Source organism: Mercenaria mercenaria, chromosome 4, assembly GCF_021730395.1.
Source record: "Mercenaria mercenaria strain notata chromosome 4, MADL_Memer_1, whole genome shotgun sequence".
NCBI classification, from domain to species: Eukaryota; Metazoa; Mollusca; class Bivalvia; order Venerida; family Veneridae; genus Mercenaria; species Mercenaria mercenaria.
Window position 1 is genome coordinate 82,064,791 of NC_069364.1, and position 24,650 is coordinate 82,089,440.

Genomic DNA, 24,650 nt, shown 5'->3' on the forward strand with positions numbered 1-24,650 from the left:
AAAAAAAGAAACTACGCCTGTTTGAAGGAGTAACCTTGACATAATTTTACTCATCCCGATAACAATACAAACAGCAACCTAATTGTAAAATGTTTTGATATTTGATACCACTGAGGTCAAATACGTATTTTTTATTCAGGTATTGCATTAATGATAACTTAATTATATTTATTCGGTGGAAATGTAGGTTACTATTACTTTATATTAAAGAAGAGTGCAAACATAATAGAGGAATAGTGCAAACTTCGTGCAGTCATGTCAGAAGAGTGCAAATATGACACGATATGGAAGAAGAAAAGTGCAAATATGGAAGGAGAGTGCAAATATGGCAGAAGAGTGCAAATATGGAAGGAGAGTGCAAACATGGAATGAGAGTGCAAATATGGAAGGAGAATGCAAATGCAAATATGGAAGGAGAATGCAAATATGGGTGGAGAGTGCAAATTTGAAATTGAAAATTCAAGGTTCTTTGGTCTGAGTTCTTTGATAACAGTGGCAAGTTAATATTATTGAGCCCGGCCCTTGTCTCACATTTAATCATTTCTTTCAATGCCTATACGGAAATTGTTCTACGTCTGTTATATTTTACAAGACTTTGACAATTGTTGTGTTATATTGGTCACTGTTCTTGTTCATTAGAAGATAGAATTGTTAAATTTGCAAGGTATTCCTTGAATCATTTCCGAAAGGGTTTCTTTTAAAAAAGCTGTTTTAAGAAAAAATCTACAAAAGTTTACAAGTTTACAAGTCTATATGACCTGTCTCTAGTTTACGTCAGAAATATATTTACTTTCAGTTCAGGCAATTAAAGCAGGACATTAATTCAGATCCTCCCTTCTAATTTACATATTTACCATCCGAAACCTAAAATTGAAATATTCAGAAAGACATTTTGTAAATTGGAATGTTCTACCAAATTACCTTTAAATGCACCTTGAGGTAGACTATTCAAGTCACTATATGTAAAGTGGAGCAATAAGTTCAATTTTTCATATGATGGTGTTTGTATATCTAATACAACTCTTTGACTTTTGTGGCTACATGCCTGTTGAACCTTTTTTCCTTCAGAGGTCGTGGATGTACGTGAATAAGCGTAAATGTAAATATTTGTTATATGAGAACCTCAGGGAAGATTGATTTTATCACATAGGTTTTTCCTCTTTAAAGAAAGGCTTTATTATAATTATTATTATATTATTTTTATTATTATTATTATTATTATTATTGCAAAATTAAGTTTACTTCTGGGCTCTTTGAAAACAGGACAATACAATAGGACCTTGCTTTACTCCTGGGTTATTTGATAACATCGGCAAGACAATGTATAAATAAGACGAAATGAGCTGAATGCGCGTGCATATGAGTTTATGACACGAATATTTTTGCCTCATCCCCAGATATTGGTACTATTTTGTAGGAAGTCCGTATATAGCGTTGTATGTAGCAGGCTGACATCGAAACTGTATCTTATGCCTATGATGTGCATGACTGTACGTTAAAAGTAAAAGTAACGCTCACATTTAGACAAAATGCATGACTTTGTATAGTCACAAAATGAGAAAATGAAACATTCTGTCTGGCTCTGCTTTTACTTTTGCTATGAAAGCGGATTTTGCCTTCCTGTAAAGGCAAAATTAGGTACTTCCTATATGCGATCAAAAACTTGTTATGTACATTAGCCAACGTAAACTTTCCAGTTTATCATTTAACATATCTATATCACTCATATATCGGGATAAAATTCAGGTATGATAATGAATTCTATGAAAAAAAACCGGATTAACACGCAAGGCCTGATACCGGTTTTATTTTGTTTGCTTCTATTCAATTACATAGGGATTATCCATGTGAAAACTTAGATAAACCAGACGAACATTCAAATGCTATATGAATTCATTTTTTTTTTGAAACGTAATTTGATATGCAAAAGCTTTTCACACTTACTCTTGTACGATTTTACATATACCTGCCATCATTTTGACTGATGTTGTTTATTCTTTGCACTTTTAATTTTTTGTCATTTTCCTTAAAATATAAGTATTTAAGCTGCCCATAATGTATTATGATATATGTGGACCATTGCGGAGGCATGTCTCCAGCTTTACTGAGCTTTCAAAGCAATCCATGTCAGCTTAAATTCACTTTTTATTTCATATTTTCTCCTAACTACTTCTCATTTTGTACCACTTGTAAAATGCATAATTATATAAGTAAATCATACGGTATTTATCATAACTGAGATATGACCTGTGGTCTGTCTGTCTGTCTGTCTGTCTACCTACCTACCTACCTAGATCTATATTTGTCCGTCCACCATGCCCACTCTCCCCCTTCTTGTCATATAGGTGCGTATCAAGATAGTAAAAACATGAAAGAAGTGATTTTGTAAATGGGATATATAAAGATACCTTTTCTGTCACACTTTTCCTATCTACTAAAATAATTCGCCTTTATCGACCCGGTTAGGCCTATTTAAAAATCTATTCAGTATCAGTGAAATTAGGCGCTGTTTATTTAACGTGAACCATTGATCTTGTAAACTCTTTGCAGTTATTTTACACGTAAAAGGGTCGAATCCTTACTTTTCATGAAAATGGGGAAATTGCTCCTTTTCGGTAATTTCCGAGCGGCAGACCATGAAGCTACGTCCATCGGAAGTAAATAAACACAAAACGAACTACCTGAATTGAGTAGGTTTATTTCAAATATACATGACACAGTAAAAACCCTTCGGTTTTTCCGCATAAAGGAAATTTGGAAATTTTTCGTGCACGTTTTAACTGCATCATCAATTGATTGTATTAAACGAAAATGCAAACGTGAAACAGTTTAAAGGTTATTAGTTCTGTAGTCACATGTATAGGATAGACAACGAGTGCTGTTGTCTACGGGATATATACAACGAGCAAAGCGAGTTGTATATATCCCGTAGACAACGGCACGAGTTGTCTATCCGACTTAGACCACGTGACATAAAACACTGCAATTATTGAAAACTCTCCCACGCGTTCTATATAAATTTTTATAAGAGTAATATCATCTTTGTACCGTTAGCGCTTAATTGTCAGTAGGGCATATGAAAGAATGCAGGTTATTTGTATAAATTCAGTTTTACTCAAATACCGGATATACTAAGATTTAACGTTCATTAACACTTTGAGTCATTTGCAGTCACAAAATTCATGCTAAACAGTTAAATATGGATTTCTCAAAAATACTCAAAATTGGACAATTAGTTTTGTGAGGAGTTTGCATGTTGGCGAAACAGGATGACAGATACGTTGATTCAAGAAGATAGCCAGGTTATTTATTTATTTATTTATTTATTTATTTAGTTAGTTAGTTATTTTTTTATTTGTTTACTTTGTCTAATAGGATATTGTTAGTGCGTAGATGCTCGTAGGACTACGAATACCTTTTACTATATCGTGCCCTCCTTGTAAGAATGACGTAGTTGTTTTACTTTCTAACTGGGCCAAGTTGTTCGAAACTTTAACGGGATGTAATTTAGTTTAGTTTAGTTTAGTTTATACTAATTTGTTTTAGCTCGATTGTGATGAAAGCTTTAACTGTTTAAGCTTATTGTAACCACTCTCAGGTCCGTTTCCTATGAAAACTAGTGCTGGGGTCATATGAGAAGTCATGGTCGTGACCCCAATGATGCTCGAACCCACGACCACTGCATTAAACTACTAAACTAACCGCCTGTTAAATTTCTATTCAGGATACTAGTCTTTTTGGGTGGGAAACACTAGTATGATGTTTTAATTTTACTGTAAAGATGATTTAGTGTTTATAATCTTTAACAAGTACATTTGAGTTTTCTAAACTGTCGAAATCTACTGATAAAGTTAATCAACCGTTAACTCAGTCGCCTGTTAAAGTTTCGAACAAATGGATCCAGTTGTTTGCAAATGTAAAGATCGTGCTGACATGTTTTTTTTTTATAACAAGTGAACATAAAAGGTTACAAATGATGGAAACGTTTCAGTGAATGTGTAAATTAAGTTTTTACCAAGTTGGTTCCACACTACAAATATGTAGTTTATTGTAATTCAATTTTATTGATATCTAATAACATGGGGTCATTTTTACGATATTAATATTTAGACGTTGTCAACTGAATTTACCTCCAAGTCAGTCTTATTTTTTTTTATCCCATTGATAACTGGTGAGAATATTGCAAGGTCATTTAACTCCGGCGTTAGCCTGTATTGTTAGATAGTAAATTGACACGAAATTCACGCGTTTTTGCCTAAGTTTCCCCCGATATATATACAACGCTACTGTTGTATATGAAATATAGACGGGTACAAGTCTGCTTTGCGATTGGCTATTTACGGATTATCGTGGTCTAATCATATATAAACATCAATATAAAGCATATAAACAATAGCATTAAAATCTGTAAATGGGCATTCTTTTGTTCAGATTACAAGAGACTTATACATGTACAGTTATAAATTGTACATTTGAGTGGAGTGAGGGCGATTCTGTCATGTTTATTCAAGGCTGTTGCAATTTATTTAAAAAAAAGATTGGATGGTCTGTGCTGTTTACACTCCTAAATGTTTTGAGTGTTAAGAATGTTGTAAATGCACATGGTAAATATAAACAAAACGATGGCTTCTTGAAACTGTTCATTAGGATGGTAATCGCCTATCAAGTAACATTTTCATTGAAACACATCCAAAGAAACTTACTATTTTTATTGTTGACGGTTTCGGTTACAAACTGCAACCTTCCTCAGAACTGTCTCACGACTGACTGACTTCGTGGATCGTCGGGAATTTCCGCCACTTTTCGACATTGTGGCGAAAATCGGGTCGTAGATGTGGGAGAGACTATAGGCCCCCTCGTCCCGGTTCATGGCGGATCCTTGAATACGAATGTGCATTGCTTCTTTTATTTGTCTAGTCCTTGTGTCACCCTCTCTTTCAACTACGCGCGAACCCTCCTAGTCAATAACGTGATTTGTACAACTGATGTGATCTGTTATTGCACTTTTGTTGCATTCTGTTAAGGATTGCTTTCATTCATTCCTGGTGAAACACCTTTTCTCATTTTGATCACAATCTTTTTTATGTTCCATCTACAGTTACATACCGGAATGAAGTTGGAGATTGTAGCAGAGTTGATCTAAAGATCTACCTGCCTACCTACCTGTCCGTCCGTCCGACGCAGAGATAATCTACGGCTTATATCATTTAACCCTGCCAACTTTGATTGTATGTATCAATATGATAACCTACTGGCGAAATCAGCTAATCAGATATTAACTGAATTAGTTATTTATACATATGTATTTTTCTTGGCTAGTTTTCCTTTGAACACAAACGAATCAAAACAATTTTTATCTGATTAACACTAATATGGCTTAAGCCAGTTGATAATCCTATAACAAGTTTGGTGCCTCTAGACTTTCTAATCGAGAAAATCGAAAGTTTGTTAATTTTGTTCAGAAAAGTATTCGCAAAATGAGGAAACATTTGCTTACTGATATTATCAGATTTTGTTCCACACACCAGTGCCCGGGAACGTGATTTATAGCAAAATAAACAAATATTTGTTTTGTTCGCGGTTTTATAATTGATGTTATCACATAGGAAAAACTGTCAGACCTTAGCACCGCTCGCCAGTGCCATGCAACGTGACTTATAGCGGAAGTTGCACGGGCTCTCTGGAAACATGCTTACTGAACTGTTCCATTTTTTTGCGATATCATATAGCAACTGCTTTATCTGTGAGGATCAAATTTGAAAAACAATTGAATGAATATACGAATTATAATACTTTAGTCTTCCCAACAGCGAGGAGCATGCGGGCTTTTACAAACCGGCACATAGAATTACTGTTTGATCCAACAGCTTGTTTTTAACTAACATTAAATCGTCTAGTCCCTTTGTCATAAATTTTATAACTTAATACGGGTCAATATTATACTGATAAGAGCTTTGGTGCATATTCATCAATATGTTGATACTTTGATTTCACTGTCAACATCAGCGGACAGAAATAAAATATGCAAACTACAAAGGAACCGGTGTAAGGCATTTCATAATATGAAGACCCATAATTATAAGTGTTGAAATTTTGAACTGCAAAAGGCTGACAAGATTTTTTGTTTTTGGTTTTAGATTCAATTATCTAAAGTGCATGCAAACTGATCCAAAACATGGGTATGATAACAGGTGAAAGTTCGCACGACTATCCTTGACAACAGCCTGATTTTAATGTTTGTGTTATTGAAAACTAACTACAAAATTGACTGGGTTTTTTTCGTACAAAAATACCGGTATACTTAAAGCAAAAAATGCAAAGTTGTTCTGATTAATGCCGTCAGCTATATCGCCTTAAGTCAAATTAATAAATGAAAGAATTTACATAAACGGCTTAACAGTGAGACAGTTATGAACATTAGAATATTTGATATAAATGACAGCCAGTTTGCTTCCATAGCAACAAATTAAATGTAAGATTTTAACTGTATTTTCTATATTCTGTAGAAAATCTTTGCTTTCAGCTTTCAGAAAGGCAATTTTAATGTTTTACATCTTACCCACAAAAAAAAAAAACAACTTAAATTAATCTATCAAATAACATGGTAATTGTGCAAACTACATTTATGATATGTTGGATCAGAAAAACAGCAAGTAAATGCTTATATTAATTCCTTTCCATATAGTTATTATATACTTTAATGAAACAAAACAAGAAATACACCATCATGATTCGCAATCTTTCTATTGACTGCACTGCAAATTTGACGTGATTATGATCAAAAAGTCACTTACACGAGCCCGGTGCACGATAATCGTACTTCAATGACGTTTACGACGTCATGACTTCGTCGAGATGCTTTCATTACGTTTGCATTAATTAATACTTGCAAATTTCTTTTATTAAATTTTATAGATAATAGCTAAGTCATATTAATTTGTTAGGTTAGAATACTGAAAACAGTATGAACAATTATGACAAGCATCTGAGACAGGATACGCACTGTGAATAGTTGGTCTTTATGCAGGACGTCAATGATTGAAGTTAGCGTCGAATCATGAATTCTTTGTTTTCTCTCTCTATTTTCGCCGTCTTTTAGCAATTCTGGGTCATTTGTGAATCGTTTGTACCACTTGAAGATCAAAAACATTTGTTGTGATGTCTGATTCATTAGTTTATAAATTCAGTTGGTGTTTGCCAACTTATCCACATGACTTAAAAACTGTCTGATTAGCTGTGCAAGCAGATAACAAAATAACATGCGTTATAAACAACTACTCACTTAGTTAAAACGTTGTTTTTTTCGCCTCCCACGTCCGAATGACGCCATACTTTCTGTGCATTTAAAGCAGGACATTAATTCAGATCCTCTCACCAAATTTACATGATATTTACCATCCGAAACATATAACTGAAATATTCAGAAAAAAAACTTTATATATTGGAATGTTCTACCAAATTACATTAAATTTCATCTTGAGGTAGACTATTCAAGTCACTATATGTAAAGTGGAGCAATAAATTCAATTTCATATGATGGTGTTTGTATATCTAATGCAACTCTTTAAGTTTTATGGCTACATACCTGTTGAACCTTTTTTCCTTCAGAGGTCATGGATGTACGTGAATAAGCGTAAATGTATATATTTGTTAAATGAGGACCTCAGGGAAGATTGATTTTATCACATAAGTTTTTCCTCTTTAAACAAAGGCTTTATCATTATGATTTTATTATGATTTTATTATTATTATTATTATTATTATTATTATTATTATAGTAAAATTAAGTTTTATTTCTGGGCTGCTCTTTGAAAACAGGGCAATACAATAGGACCTTGCATTACCCCTCGGTTATTTGATAACATCGGCAAGACAATGTATAAAAAAGACGAAATGTCAGACTCTTCGAATTGCTACTAAATGAGCTGAATGCGCGTTCATAGATCTGATGTAAATGAGTGTATGACACGAATATTTTTGCCTCATCCCCAGATATTGGGACCATTTTGTAGGAAGTTCGCTTGTATGTAGCAGGCTGACATCGAAACTGTATCATATACCTATGACGTTATTAGGTTGAAAAATGACAAATAAAAGTAACGCTCACAATTAGACAAAATACATGTCACAGAATGAGAAAATGAAACCTTTCTGTCTGGTTTTGCTTTGATGAAAGCGGATTTTCCTTCATGTAAAGGCAAAATTACGTACTACCTATAGGCGATATATAACAGCCAACCGTATAACATCCAACCGTTGCAAACTTTCCCGTTTATCATTTAACATATTTATGCCATTCATATATCGGGATAAAATGCATTTATGATAATGAATTCTATGAAAAATAACCCGGATTGATAACATTTATTTGCATTTCTATTTACTGTATCGACCAATTCGAATTCCTAAAACACACGCAAGGCCATGTGCGTGAAATTAGCCAGAGCAGCCAGAGTAGCCAGAGTTCGGCCAGAGTTCGGCCAGAGTTCAGCCAGAGTAGCCAGAGTTCAGCCAGAGTTCGGCCAGAGTTCAGCCAGAGTAGCCAGAGTTCAGCCAGAGTTTAGCCAGAGTAGCCAGAGAAGTCAAAACTCTGGTTACTCTGGCTAGCCAGAGTAGCCAGAGTTCAGCCAGAGAAGTCATAACTGTGGTTAATCTGGCTGGCCAGAGTAGCCAGAGTTCAGCCAGAGTAGCCAGAGTTCAGCCAGAGTAGCCAGAACTCTAGTTACTCTGGCTGGCCAGAGTAGCCAGAGTTCAGCCAGAGTAGCCAGAACTCTAGTTACCCTGGCTGGCCAGAGTAGCCAGAGTTCAGCAAGAAAAGCCAGAGTTTGTAGGATGTTAAAATGTTCTGGCTACTCTGGTCAGCCATAGTATCCAGAATAGCCCGAGTCACCTGGATTTTATTTGCTTTGGTTAGTCTGGCCAGAGTAGCCAGAGTTTCTATGATTTAAAGAGCAGGCAGAGTAACCTGGTTCACAAAACATTTTCCGTCTTAGCTGAATTTGATTATGAAACTTAATATGTAATTTCTATCTAAATAGCATGTTTAAACTGAATTTCAAGTTAATTACTATTTTTAAGTGGCTATTTAGAGTAGCCAGAGTAGCTAGAAATCTGGTTAATCTAGAGTAGCCAGAGTAGCTAGAACCCTTGTTACTCAGGCTGGCCAGAGTAGCCAGAGTTCAGCCAAAGTTCAGCCATAGTAGGAAGAGTTTCTAGGATTTTAACATGTTCTGACTACTCTGGTCAGCCAGAGTATCCAGAGTAGCCCGAGTCACCAGGATTCCTTTTGCTCTGGTTACTTTGGCTGGCCAGAGAAGTCAGAGTTTGTAAGATTTTAACATGTTTTTGCAAATCTGGTCAGCCAGAGTAGCCAGAGTAACCAGGTCCCATGTTCACAAAAGTTTTTCAGTCTTAGCTGGATTTGATTATGAAATTTAATAATTGAGCCGTGCCATAAGAAAACAAACATAGTGGCTTTGGGACCAGCATGGATCCAGACCAGGCTGCGCATACGTGCAGTTTTGTCAGCTTCCATGTTGTTTGCTTTTAAAGCGTATTGGACTTTGAGAAACTGTTAGCGAACAGTATGGATCCTAACGCTCAGGCTGGTCTGGATCCATTATGGTCTCAAACCACTATGTTGGTTTTCTCATGGCACGACTCATATGTCATTTCTATCTAAATAGCATGTTCAGAACTGAATTTTAAGTTAATAACTATCTTCAAGTGGCTATTTAGAGTAGCCAGAGTAGCCAGGACTCTGGTCACTATAGCTGGCCAGAGTTCAGCCAGAGTTTAGCCAGAGTAGCCAGAGTTCAGCCAGAGTAGCCAGTCCTGGTTACTCTGGCTGGCCAGAATATCCAGAGTTCAGCCAGAGTAGCCAGAAACCTGGTTGCTCTGGCTGGCCAGAGTGGCCGAGTAACCAGGATGTCAATTGCTCTGGCTACTTTGCTTAGGCAGAACAGCCAGAATTTCCGAAATGTCCATTGGTTCTAGCTACCTAGGCTAGCCCGAATAGCCAGAGAAAATACTGTAATACCTATTGCGAAATGACCCTTTTGGTTCTCTCAGGTTTGATTTTTGAGTGTTTTATATATATCAAGTGATTCATAAAACGGACTTCAAAGAATTGTCTTATCTTTTAGACTGCAGCCAGAGTAGCCAGACGTTCTAGGATTTTAATATGTTCTAGCTAGTCTGGTCAGCCAGAGTAGTCAGAGTGACCATGATTTCATTTGGTCTGGCTACTCTGGCTAGCCAGAACAGCCAGAATTTTCGAGATGGCCATTGGTACAAGCTACCCTGCTAATCAGAAATAGCCAAAGAAAATACAGTAAAACCTGTTGCCAGAGTAGCCAGATTAATCAGAACTCTGGTTACTGTTGCTGACCAGGACAGTCTGTTTAATAATTTTCACATAGTCTGGCTACTCTGGCTGGCCAGAGTAACCAGAAATAACTGAAATGCGCACGGGTTCTGGTTACTCTGGCTGGCCAGAAAAGCCAGAGAAAATACAGACAAACATGTAAACTAGAGCCATTTTTAAAATGTATGACCCTTTTTCATAAAAATCATATTATACATGATTAGGCTGCACTAACTGTTGTATATAATTATAATGTAAATAAAAAGTTAGACCTGTTGCGTTTTGTGTGTGTGGTATATGAAGGCTGAAATTCACAAAGATTAAAGCGGACAGGTCTATATATTTATGGTAGATTGAAAGTCTTTAAAACACGCCTAAAAATATAAAATAACAACAACAACAACAAAGAAACTGTAAGACGGCATGATTTTCGAACAAAGTTAAGAGTAACACGAAACAGAAAATGACACTTTCCAAAAAAAAAAAAGTAACAGGGTATATGCAAAGGCTGTTTGTTTATATATACTCAGCGTCACTGAAAAGTTACCACCATAATGACCCTTATATTTTAAAAATCGCACTGGACTGTGTTAAAGGTATAACACGACTACATTTTTGACGCAGCTGAGACGTCACTGGTGTAAAGATTTGTCAAATTCGATTAACTCCATTTGAGGCACGGGCTGCACTTGCAAAATGACTTTTTCCAGCAATGTTGACATGTACGAATTTTCTATCGCAAATCATTCATCGCACTTAAAAGTTAGTCGACAGACTAAAAGGAATACGTCAAAAAACCCAGAATATCCTTGCTAAGAAGGCCACGTTTAAGGCACGATCAACGCCATCAGGCCATTGGCATGGTTGACGCCGAACTTTCATGTCGCGAAATTGCACGTCGTATATGCTGTTCTCACCTGAAAGTCATGAAATGAGTTAGGAGACATGATCAGACAGGGTCTATGAGTAATAAACCGCGCACAGGCCATGAAAAAGTGACGTCGATATTGTATAAATAAGTAAAGAGGTATATATTAGGTGGTAACTTTTCAGTGACGCCGAGTATACATTGTAAATAATGCTTAGGTATGTTTTCTTTTTCTATAATTGTAATTATACAAAGTAGCCTGCAAGGTCTGTGGCAGAATATATCAGCATTGATATTTGATATTACAGCCCACACCTAATTTATTTTGAACTGGTAGGCGTCCAGGATTTTGGACGTTTTCAATCCACTACTTTTGAAAATATTTTAAAAAATATTAAATTGACTACTAAGATACAAAAACAAAATTTTGATATTCCTTCAAATTTCTTCAAAAATGACTTTAGTTTCAACGTACCTCAAATCGGGTTGTACAGTTTTCTATAAGCTTATACAATGCATTTCCAAATTCATTGTTCTCAGGACTCTTAATGTAAAACTAAGAAGTCGTAAAAACATTGCGAGTCCGGATATTCAAGGCTATACTATACTAGTAATATGCCTGTATCATGTCAAAAGGTATTTTTCGATACAAGTTCTTAGAATATCCTTTAGCAGTTTATACAGGTCCTGGCAACTTATTTATTACACACGATGTCAACCATCCACACGATAGCTACATTTCGGTTGCCCATGGCTAAAACCAAGTTACTAATTGATATATTGCAAATACCATTTTGTATGATGTTGCACCTTTTTGAGAAACCTTGTTTAAATAATTCCGCCTCCATTGCTCAGTGACTAGAGCGTCTGTCATCTAATCCGACCGTCGCGATTTTGAGCCCTGGCGGAAACGGACATATATGTGCCTGCCATGTTGGGGTCAAAATTACATCATGGCGAATAAAGGCTAAGCCCGGCACGGCACGACGATTAATGGAGCACAATTTTTAAAAAAATTTTGTCAATGTTCAGTTTTGAGCATGCCTTGAAAATAGCGTTGTCATACAAACAGTACAGATATTTCCCCATAAGTACGATGTTCCGTTTGGACAGTCATGACTTTTTATCTAATACTAAATCGTGATGCACAATGGTACAATGACGAAAACGCGATGGCACGATGATGAAACAACGGTTGTATGATGGTGAAAACAATGGCGCGATGGTGAAATGTCGATGTAATATCGCGTTTTCACCGTCGTGTTTTCGTCATCGTACCATCGTGTTTTCATCATCGTACCATCGCATTGTCACCATCCGGAGGTCATGCGCAGTGGTACAATACATGTTTCAGTAAAATACAGGCTTGATACAATCTCATTTTCACATTGCAATTTTACAGTTTTATTAAACAGAGCACTGAACATTTTGGAAAACAACAGAATCTAAATGGTAAATTTCTTCTCTCAAAATACATTTAGATACATTCATCTATTGTTGACAAAAAAAAATGTGTACGGGACTACGCATTTCTAACTGGAAGGCTATGGTACGATGGTGAAACCACGATGGTACGATGATGATAACGCGATGGCACGATGGTGAAACCACGATGGTACGGTGATGATAACGCGATGGCACGATGGTGAAAACGCGATGATATGATGGTGAAAACGCGATGGTACGATGTTGAAAACGCGATGGTACGATGATTGAAACGCGATATTACATCGACATCGCAAAATCGCGATTGCAGCATCGTACCATCGCGTTTTTACAGTCGTACCATCGTTGTTTCATCAGTCGTGTCATCGCGCCATCGCGTTTTCGTCATCGTACCATCGTGCATTGCGGTTTAGTATTAAATAAAAAGTCACGATTGTCCAAACGGAACGCCGTACGTAACAGTGTGAAAATGGTGAAAAGTCAAATTACATTACTGAACAAAATTAATAGGTAAGACTAAGTCAGATTAAATGATATTTAATAGTTACCATTATATATTGAGTGACCCTCATACACTATACTTAAATTTTTTAGCTCTTGTCACTGTGTGAGGTTTTAAGATCAACTTTTGTCTTGTCTATCAGATTGAGTCAGGCTCTTTGACTGAACTCGGTACTTATTCCATTTTGTATTGTGAAACCTTAAAAATCTTCTCAAGTATCGCAAGACCCAGAGCTTAGGTATTTTGCAAGAAGCATTGGCAAGTACATCTCTTTCAAAATTGTTCAAATCATGGACTTCGGGGTCATATTGGATCTGCCTTGGGGCTATAAGTTTCATATAGAGTAATATATTAAATCCTATAAAAATAGTCTTATTTTCCTTTAGGCCCAGACTATATATATTTTGTATGTAGCATGGCCTAGTGAATGCCTCTCTTAAAATTGAGCAAATCATGTCCCCTGATATCAAACTTGCCCCCGCTTGTGCTAATGAGCTTGCAAAGTCTTTCAGGAAAATCTTTTAAAATCTTCTCATAAGAATTGCAATGACAAGAGTAAAGATATTTTACATGTTCAAACCAATACCCCAGAGTCAAAATGGATCCTACATAAGTTTTACATAGAAAAAAACATGATATACTTACATAGCAAACATCTTTCAGAGCCACAAGGGTACTAGTAAGAGCTGAAATAGTTTGCATGTAAATTAGCAAAATTTATAATGGAGTTCTTTCAAACTTGATTGAATCACCACCCCGGGGCAATATAAGTCTCTCTCTGTGGATTATCAAGTATACTTTTAATCTTATACAATATAAGTTTAAAATTTCCAGAATACCCAGAATTTAGAGTTGACAATTACAAATTGTGAATTTTTACTATGACTGTCATATCCCACAAAGTCCAGGTAAGCGATTCAGGACCACAAATGTCCTGTAGTTTATACTGATATCCTAAACAATTTCAGTGAATTCCATATAACTTTGAGTGTAAAAATAAAGAATATTTATTTGAAGGCTTCTTGTTTTGTATTTATTTAACTTCAGTGTTTGCCTTGAATTTGTACCAAATAAATTAACTTGAAGACATAACGCTAATATAAAGAAATTGAAGAATAAATTTTTCATACATGTTGACAACAACCAATTCCTGAAATTTGCATATTAAAGTTGTGGAAGTTGACGAAATGTTGACATGTGAACACATACACTTAAAGCGGCTTAATAACGGTATTTCATCTAAACCCTTGGAAAAAGGTAGGTACCTGTGGCATGAAATCAAAACGCAAAATGCCATTCAAAAATTGATTGTGGTCACCTTATGCCATCAGACAATCAACATTCCATGTTGTATTAACTCGGTATCACTTGTGTATGAGTATGAAACGATACTCACTGTGTTCGGATTAAACAGTTATAGGACTGCTAAATGATAAGACTATTCTTTGAAGTCCGTTTGATGAAACACTTGATACATGAAACACTAAAAAACCCTGAGGGTACAAAAAAGGGTCATTTCGCAACATGTTAAAGCCTTAGAAACTCTGGCTACTCCGGCAGAAGTCCGTTTTATGAATCACTTGATACATAAAACACAAAAAAAAAAAACAACCCTGAGAGAACCCAAATAGTCAACAATCTTCTCACGCCTTTCCAATATAGCTTCCGTTCCAAACATAGCTGTGAGGCTCACCTATTATCCTTTAAAGAAGGAAATTTTGACAATATCCAATCTGGAAACAAACAGGTCTCATTGTAATGGATTTCTAGAAAACTTTCGACAAGATTCTCTATAAAATCGTGAAACTTTGTGTCGATAGAATCTCTCTATCCTGGATTCAATTTCCTTAGTAACCGTTCTCAATCTGTAGTAATTGAAGGCTCACACACTTTACCAGTTCTTTCAGGGGATTCCTCAAGGTTCAGTGTTGGGTCCTTGTCTCTTTCTTTATTTTATCAATGACCTTCCTGACTCTGTTAAAGGCAGAATACGCTTATTTGCTGATGACACTATCATATACCTCAACATAGACTCGTTAATAGACTCTTAAAAGTTCAAGATGATTTGACAAAATTAGAATAATGGGAACGTAACTGGTCTATGGAATTCAATCCTGATAAATGCGAAGTAATAGGAATCTCAAAAAAAAAAAATCATCTTACCATATATATTACTTAATCAAGACCTAAAAACTACAGAAAATGCTTCATATCTTAGTGATGTCTTAACTTTGAAACACTTACTGAAATATTACATCTTCAAAAGCTAGTAACACTCTCAAATTTATACAAAAATGTGTTCAATTTTATAACAATAATATTAAATAAACTGCCTAAAAACATACGTTCGCCCACAATTAGAATACTGTAACACCATATTGCATCCATTGCAGAAAAAACTTAGTATATGAGATTATTATCATTATTATTATTATTATTATTACTAATCCAAATTTGTTGAGCGCCCATTTAATATAAAATATACGTTCAAGGGCGCTTAACTATTAAACATGTGACATATCGCAGATATGTAGGTAAATCTTAAAAACATGGCATATACAGTAATTAAACTGAAAGTGAATGATTTGATTAATGGTTATTTGTATAACATTAATCGGGATGCATGTATTCTTCTATGTTCCAGTGTCTGCCATTAAGTTTCAAACATTGATGTTACGCTGCTTTGGTATGAGTAGCCAGAACATGTTAAAATCCTAATAAAGTCGTGTTACTCTGGCTGAACTCTGGTTACTCTGGCCAGCCAGAGTAATCAGACTTCTGGCTACTCTGGCTGAACTCTGCCTGCTCTTGCCAGCCAGAGTAACCAGAGTTCTGGCTTCTCTGGCTACTATAAATAGCTAACTGAAAATAGTTATTATCTTGAAATTCAGTTTTAAACATGCTATTTAGAAAGAAATAACATACTAAGTTTCAAGATCGAATTCAGCTAAGACTGAAAATGTTTTGCGAACACGGGACCTGATTACTGTGGCTACTCTTGCTGACCAGAGTAGCCAGAACATGTTAAAACCCTAGAAACTCTGGCTAGCCAGAGTAACCAGAGCTACTTTAATTAACCTCTTGAAAATAGTTATTAACTTGAAATTCAGTTTTAAATACGCTATTTAGATAGAAATGACATATTAAGTTTCATAATTAAACTTAGCTAAGACTGAAAATACATGGTACCTGGTTACTCTGGCTACACTGGCTAGTCTGGCTGATCAGAGTAGCAAGAACATGTTAAAATCCTAGAAACTCTAGCTTCTCTGGCTAAACTCTGGCTACTCTGTTAGAAACAGCCAGAGTGACCAGAGCAAATGATATCCTGGTGACTCGGGCTACTGTTGCTACTTTGGCTGAACAGAGTAGCCAGAACATGTTAAAAATCTAGAAACTCTGCCTACTCTGGTTGAATTATGGCTACTCTGGCCAGCCAGAGTAACCAGAGTTCTGGATACTGGATGAACTCTTGCTTAACTCTGGCTACTCTGGCCAGCCAGAGTAACTAACCAGAGTTCTGGCTACTCCAGCTGAACTCTGGCTACTCTGGCTAGCCAGAGTAACCAGAATTATGGCTACTCTGACTGAACTCTGACTACTCTGGCCAGCCAGAGTAACCTGAGTTATGACTTCTCTGGCTGAACTCTGGCTGAACTCTGGCTACTCTGGCCAGCCAGAGTAACCAGAGTTATGACTTCTCTGGCTAAACTCTGGCTGAACTCTGGCCAGCCAGAGTAACCAGAGTTTTGACTTCTCTGGCTGAACTCTGGCTACTCTGGCTAGCCAGAGTAACCAGAGTTTTGACTTCTCTGGCTACTCTGGCTAAACTCTGGCTGAACTCTGGCTGAACTCTGGCTACTCTGGCTGAACTCTGGCCGAACTCTGGCTGAACTCTGGCTACTCTGGCTGCTCTGGCTTATTTCACGCACATCGCAAGGCCTGATACCGGTTTTATTGTGTTTGCTTCTATTCAATTTCATAGGGATTATCCAGTTACAATCTTAGATAAACCAGACGAACATTCCAATGCTATATGAATTCATTTATTTTTTTGAAAAGTTATTTGATATGCAAAAGCTTTTCACCCTTACTCTTGTACGATTTTACATATACCTGCCATCATTTTGATCGATGTTATTTATTCTTTGCACTTTTAATCATTTGTCATTTTCATTAAATTGTTTGTTATAAGTATTTAAGCTGCCCATATTGTGTTATAATATATGTGGACCACTGCTGATGCATGTCTACAACTTTACTGAGCTTTCAAAGCAATTCATGTCAGCTTAAATTCACCTTAATTTCATATTTCAGCCGAACTTGTTCTTATGTACCACTTGTAAAATGCATAATTATATAAGTAAATTATAAGGTACTTATTATAACTGAGATATGACCTATGGACTGTCTGTCTGTCTGTCTGTCTGTCTGCCTTCCTACCTATATCCGTCCGCCCGTCCACCACCGTCCCCACTCCCCATCTTGTCATATAGGTGGGTATCAAGATAGTAAAAACACGAAAGAAGTGATTTTGTAAATGGGATATATAAAGATACATTTTCTGTCACACTGTTACTATTTACTAAAATAATGCGTCTTTATTGACCCGAATATTTGAAAAATCTGTTTCAATATGAATTAGGTACGGTTTATTTACGCGAAACCCTGATCTTGTATGTTAATCGTTACTTTCCGGGAAAATGATGAAATTGCTCCTTTTTGGTAATTTCGAGCGGCAAATAAACCATGAAGCTTCGTCCATCGGAAGTAAATAAAACACAAAACGAACTACCTGAATGGAGCAGGTTTATCTTAAAAACACATACGGTAAAAACCCTTCGGTTTTCCCGTATAAAAGTAATTTGGAAATTTTACGTGCACGTGTTAGCTGCATACTATGCAAAGGTGAAATAGTTTAAAGGTTATTCTTATGAGTTCTATAGTCCCAGTCATCTACAAACATCCATATAAAGAATATGCCCAATAGCATTAAAATCTGTAAATGGTTATTCTTTTTTCACAATTACAAGAAACTTATACATACTGTTATAAAATGTACAATCAAACATTCAATTTGACTGGAGTGAGGGCGGGGGTTGTGGTAGTGCAGACGATTCTGTCACGTTTATTTGAGGCTGTTGCAACCTTTCTTTTTCCAAAATTTACTTTTTAATTAAATTTACAATTGCTTGCTGATATTATCACATAGATTTTATACTGCACACCAGTGCACTGAAACGTGATTTATAGCAAAATAAGAAAACATGTGTTCGCAGTTTTATGACAGAGGATATCACATATGAAAAATTGCCAGACCTTAGCACCGCTCGCCAGTGCCATGCAACGTGACTTATAGCGGAAGTTGCACGCGCTCTCTGGAAACATGCTAACTGAACTGTTCCTTTTTGGCGGTATATTTTATCAACTGCTTCGTCTGTGAGGATCAAATTTGAAAATCAACGTGTGTTTTGAATGAATATACGAATTATAATACTAAATGGTCTTCCCAACAGCGAGGAGCATGCAAGTTGATCCAACAGCTACATTAAATCATCCCTTTGTCATAAATTTTATGACTTAATTTGGGTCAATATTATATATTATAGATGATAAGAGCTTTCATTCTATTAAAGATACAGAAGACAGTCTGGTGTATATCTCGACTATTTATCCTTTTTTCTGGAATATGATTAAGTACTAGACAAACATGTAATGTTTTTTATTATATTTTAAAGAGCCCAACAACGGCGTTATTTTGTTTTCGTTATCATTTCCCCCGCAGAGTTTTTGTTCGTTTATAACTAGTGTATTCTGTTACCTTTCATAAAAGGGTTGCAGACATCAATTGAATAAAAATATTGTAGTGAAATTTTGTCAAACCTTTGATATTTGCATCTATAAAATATTGTTCTAAAAGTGTGCTGAATTAAAAAAGATACTTCTATCCATGTATGTTTAAGATTTTGGCGGTGACTGATTTCTATACAACAATCTAGTGTTTTGATTTTTACCGATTTGCTATGGCTCTGGTCCAGGTCATAACTTTAACACTGATATGGAACGTCTCCATACGGTCAAGAGCACGGTAATAGTTCAGTGTGAGCTATCAAGTTCATTTTTAATAGACAAAAGGGTTCATTAGCAACGTTGCCAGTACTTGTGAATATATTGTCACAGCTGTACACATGTTGAGACTGAGTAGATGACGCATTGAAATGTGATTTAGACAATAACTGACGTTCTTCTGATTTTATGCGTCTTGATAAATAAGATCCGGTCAGGAAGTTAAACTGTATTTCGAACACAGCGTTGCAGTCTCAAGGGAAACATGTTTATATACGAGGGCTGTTTAAAAAATAACGTAGACTTTTTCTCTACCTTTTATACACTTTAGTTTAAACATATTTTATTTCGTTCGATCAAATAACATAGTCATTGTGCATTTTAACTACATTTATGAAATGCTGGATCAGAAAACAAGCAAGTCAATGCTTATATTAATTCCTTTCCTTATAATAATTATATACTTAAATGAAGCAAAACTAGAAATACACCATAATGATTCGCGATCTTTCTATTGACTGTACTGCAAATTTGACGTGATTATAATAAAAACAGTCAGGAGTTACGCCTCCTCGAAAACAGTCACTTATCCGAACCCAGTCATTAATTTGTTAGGTTAGAATACTGAAAACAGTATGAACAATTATGACAAGCATCTGAGACAGGATGCGCACCGTGAATAGTTGGTCTTTATGCAGGACGTCAATGATTGACGTTAGCGTCGAATCATGGATTCTTTGTTTTCTCTCTCTATCTTCGCCGTCTTTTAGCAATTCTTGGTCATTTGTGAATCGTTTGTACCACTTGAAAATCAAGACCATTGTTAGGACATCTGATTCTTTAGTTTATAAAATCAATTGGTTATAAGCGCAAATAGACTGAAGTATTTTTATATGAACGAAATGCATTGCATATATAATATTGATAGGCACAAAAAGATACCATTAGATAAAAACCACATTACAGTATATAATTTGTGTAGCAGTGCTGACAATTTTGTGGCATGTATATTACATATTTTATTTACTTTGTATAAAGAAAGTAGACAAAGAGCACAGACAACCATGCGACAGAGAAGAAAGGACTAAATACCTACTGGAAATCAAATTTAGAGTAGACATGCGAAGAAGGTTACGGCAGCAAACATTTTTTTAAATTTTCACTTTGTGATGCGCGTTGCGGCATGCGCACCATCTGATGGGCGAAACCAGATCGCACATCTACATATTAATTGCAGTTAACGCATACAAGTTTCGATAGGAAATTAACTGGATAGTACTGCAACTTTATTCATTTTAAGGTGATCTTGTATCTACATCTACGGGGATACTCACAACAATCAATTTCTGATCATAACTGGGAGGTATAGATTACATACATACATGTATATAGATTTGTATAACTGATCTCAAAGGAGAAGGTAAAAGTCACACATATTTCACCTAAAATACACGTGACCGAAATTTACGATTTTGTTGCAAATTGTCATGTACAAAACGTTATGATGAGACGGGCTTGCATTGCAGTTGCAATTACCAGCTTCATTAACGTAAGGGTGGTAATTCTAGCATATCATATTAAAAATATTATACCATATTAAAAAAATGTCTACCTGCCCTACCTAGTGATTTCTGGGCCGTTACCCTAAAACAATTTTTTAGGCATTCGCTTCAGCTTAGGTCTGTTAAGTAAAGTGATCGGATTCATGGCGACAGCCCCATCTAGGTCTATTAAGTATGTTGACAGTTAGTGACCTATTTTTTAGCTTCAGTCTCCACTCACGAAACAACGAAACGAGTCATAGATGAAATAGCACAGCAGTAACGAATATTCGAGAGACCTATTTGTAGGAAGTCTGAATGTAGGCCGCAGACTGATATCGAAAATATATCGTATGCATATGATATGCATGGACGTAAATAATAAGGTTAAAAAGAAAATAAAACTTGCGAACAAGTGTAGACAAACAGATGTATGTTCAGTCACTGAATGAGAACGCTACTTTCACTTTTGGTATGATCCTTCACAAAAGCAAACAAAATTACGCAATCAAAAATTTTGAATTTATTACTCCATGAATAACTTTATCGGGAAAAATGCAGATCTGATGAAAATAGAAAACGTATGATAATATTTTTTCTAAAATAGAAAAGTGGAAACTCCACAGGTCGCTCAACACAACAAAAACGAAAATGTTGCAGGTTCGGTTTGATTGAGCCTGTTCATGGACTTTAGTGGAATGCATGCTACCGTCCACGCCCTGTAGCCCCGGTTTGAGCAGACCTCAACATTTACACAAACTACAAGTACAAAAATCAATTTAGAAACATCCGCAAATGTATTAAAACGGCGGTGCACATGGAACCTTCAATGATACACTACCGTGTAATTCCATAAAAAGAAGCGTATGGTCCCAAATTAAAATAATGGGCTTGTCCTAAACGAAAAAACAATGGCCTGCATATCACAGGAACTGCCAAAAGACAAAATTAAAAAGCAGGCAACCTATCCAAGGGGTGATTATACAATACCCAAAGCTATGAAAGCAGGAGTATTGGAACCACTCAGACCGAAATGTTCAAGCTGATAAACTAAACAGTACCAATAACACGACATAAAAGTCGTGCTGAACGATCTGAGAAGATCGAAATATAACAACCCTGATTGTCTTCAGATTCGAACTCATTAAATTGTAATTTTGTATAGGCTATATTTTTCTTACAATACTTATAACTTTAATTTTTAACATTAACATAATATTATAACTACATTGTGTATTTTGCTAATGTATGTGGTAGTTTGTACTCGTGTTGTAATATGTGGACCACGCGGAAACAATTCTTCGGACTTGAACAATTCATGTCAGTTAACGGCGTAAATATATGGTACTCATCATAATCATTATGATAAATGCTGTGAAGAGGTACACATAACCTTCTCTACATTTTATTGTAGTATATTGTATAACTATTGCCCAATGTCAAAAATTGTTTTAATTTAAGTTACTAATTCATACCTCTGTACATATATACATTATGACATATCTGCTGAACTACCAACACCTGTCTGTCTGTCTGTCCGTAATTCATTCATTCATTCATCTAAAATTACAAATCAGAATTAAAGTGGAGAATGTACCAGAAGTGATCTATACCTACCTATCGACATACATACATACATATATACATACCACTTGCCTACCTCTGGTGTCTCTGGGTAGTCTTTCTGTTCGAGAAAATCGACAGTTTGTTAATTTTGTTCAGAAAAGTATTCGCAAAATAAGAAAACAAACTTGTTTTGTTCGCAGTTATGTAACTGATGATATCGCTAGTGCCATGGAACGTGACTTATAGCAGCTGGATGTTGAACGCGCTTGAAACATACCTATTGAACTGTTCCTTTTTTGCGGTATATATCAACTGCGTTATCTGTGAGGATCACATTTGAAAATCAACGTGTGTTTTGAATGAATATCCGAATTATAATACTTTAATCTTCCCAACAGCGAGGAGCATGCGGGCTTTTACAAACTGGCACATACATAATCACTGTTTGATCCAACAGCTTGCTTTTGATTAGCATTAAATCGTCCCTTTGTCATAAATGTTATCACTTAATACGGGAACATATTATACTGATAAGAGCTTTGAGGCATATTTATCACTATGTTGATACTTTGTTGATACTTTGGTATCACTGTCAACATCAGCGGACAGAAATAAAATATGCAAGAAGCACAAACTACAAAGGCATCAGTGTCAGACATTTCATTATATAAAGATTCATATAGTTCGACAAAAGGCTGACAAGATCTTTTGTTTTTGGTTTAGATTCAATTATCCAATACGCATGGAAAATGATCGATAACTTGTACAGGTGATAGTTCGCACAACTATTTTTGACAACAGACAGAGTTTAATGTTTGTGTTACTGAAAACGTACTACAAAATTGACGTTTTTTTTTGTAATTATATACAGGGAGTAGGACGTAAATGGTGTCTTTCGGTGGTTTAAGTGAGAAAATTTTGTTTATCGGGTAAATATGGCGGATTCTGTTGGCAAATCATCACCTTAGGGCGGATATTTTGCCAAGTATGTGAGTATTTCTGTTACTTTGGAAACATTGCATGCGTGCATTCACTGACCACGCTATTTATCTCCTCCCGACAATTTACCTTGAGTCTGTACCTGGCGCTGTAAAAAGTTATTGAACGCTTCATAGTTCAAGTCCTGCTTCAACCAATATAAACAGCGGGACTGCATGGGTGACTAACCTTTCCGCGACCCACCTAGGTCCAAATCTAAACTCTTGTCTCGAACCAAATTTCTATATTCTTGAACCACTGCTTCAAACTCGAAGCCTAACAGTGTTTCGTTTCAAACCTTTGTTTTAAATCTTGTCTCAAACACTTTTTACGTTTCAGTCTTAAACCATAAGCTGAAACTGCGAACCGGACCAGTAGAATAAGACAGATACCACCGAAGCCGGAAATATGAGGGGAACTCGATCAAAGGCCAAGTAATAATTATGGCATGATTTTAATCATTTTTCTCCAAATTCTCTATTATGTTCACCATTGGAATTCCTCCGATGATCTGACCAAACTATGTATATATGTATTTGAATTTAATCACGGTCCATCCGGTCGTTAAAGCATGGTGAAACATTTTGTTTTGTAGAGTACGGACCGCCGACATGTCACCGGGCATGCCGTTTAAGAGAATTTGTGAACCCGAAAGATGAAGATAATTTACCTCTATGCAATTTCCATAGAGTATAAGCCGAAAAGTCCAATAACCTTTGAAGCCAAAATGGGGTACTGTTCACGGCTAGTGAAACTAAAACGACAGTGATCTGGGAGACGTTGTTGCATCATAATATAAAAAGGTAGCAAGGTCACCCTTACAGTTGCGGTTGTTGCTGCAAGGTGCTAGCTCCATCGCAATGTTGTTGTGCCCCTCCCCTCCTGCACCCTCACTTCAGCGTAGGAAAAACAAAACTCGGGGACTTCTCTCCATGCTGTATGGACGTCACCAAGTTCGTCATTCTTTCACAAAATGTCCCTGTTAGGGCCACTCCCACAGGGGACTCTTGTCCCAGTGATAGTGATTATTAGTTGGATGAGCGGTGGCTCGAGCTCACTACCCCTGGTATCGTAGTCGTAAACAAACTAAGATACGCTATGCGTTATTATCGCTAGCTGTAACCATACACCGCGTAAATAACACATTGATTGTGAAAGTCAAAAATCTTTTTTTGTCAGATGTCATACATATAACAGTCAAACTAGGTTGTGTGTAGGCTTTATAGATGCTATACATCAACGACCAGATGGATGCTTAACATAACCGATGATTTTAATTCAGTGATAAATTATACAATATGAATCAAGCTCATTTGG

The 24,650-nt window shown here is 36.1% G+C and overlaps 1 protein-coding gene across 1 annotated transcript in view; it reads left to right on the forward strand.

Annotated features, from left to right (window-relative positions):
* Positions 1–3,025: 3,025 nt before the first annotated feature.
* Positions 3,026–24,650, forward strand: part of LOC123552295 (uncharacterized) — an 89,702-nt gene continuing 68,077 nt past the window's right edge. Inside the window, exon 1 of the mRNA XM_053541806.1 lies at positions 3,026–3,302. Within this exon, the coding sequence (XP_053397781.1) occupies positions 3,270–3,302 (33 nt within the window). The 5' untranslated portion in view covers positions 3,026–3,269. The remainder of the gene's footprint in view (positions 3,303–24,650) is intronic.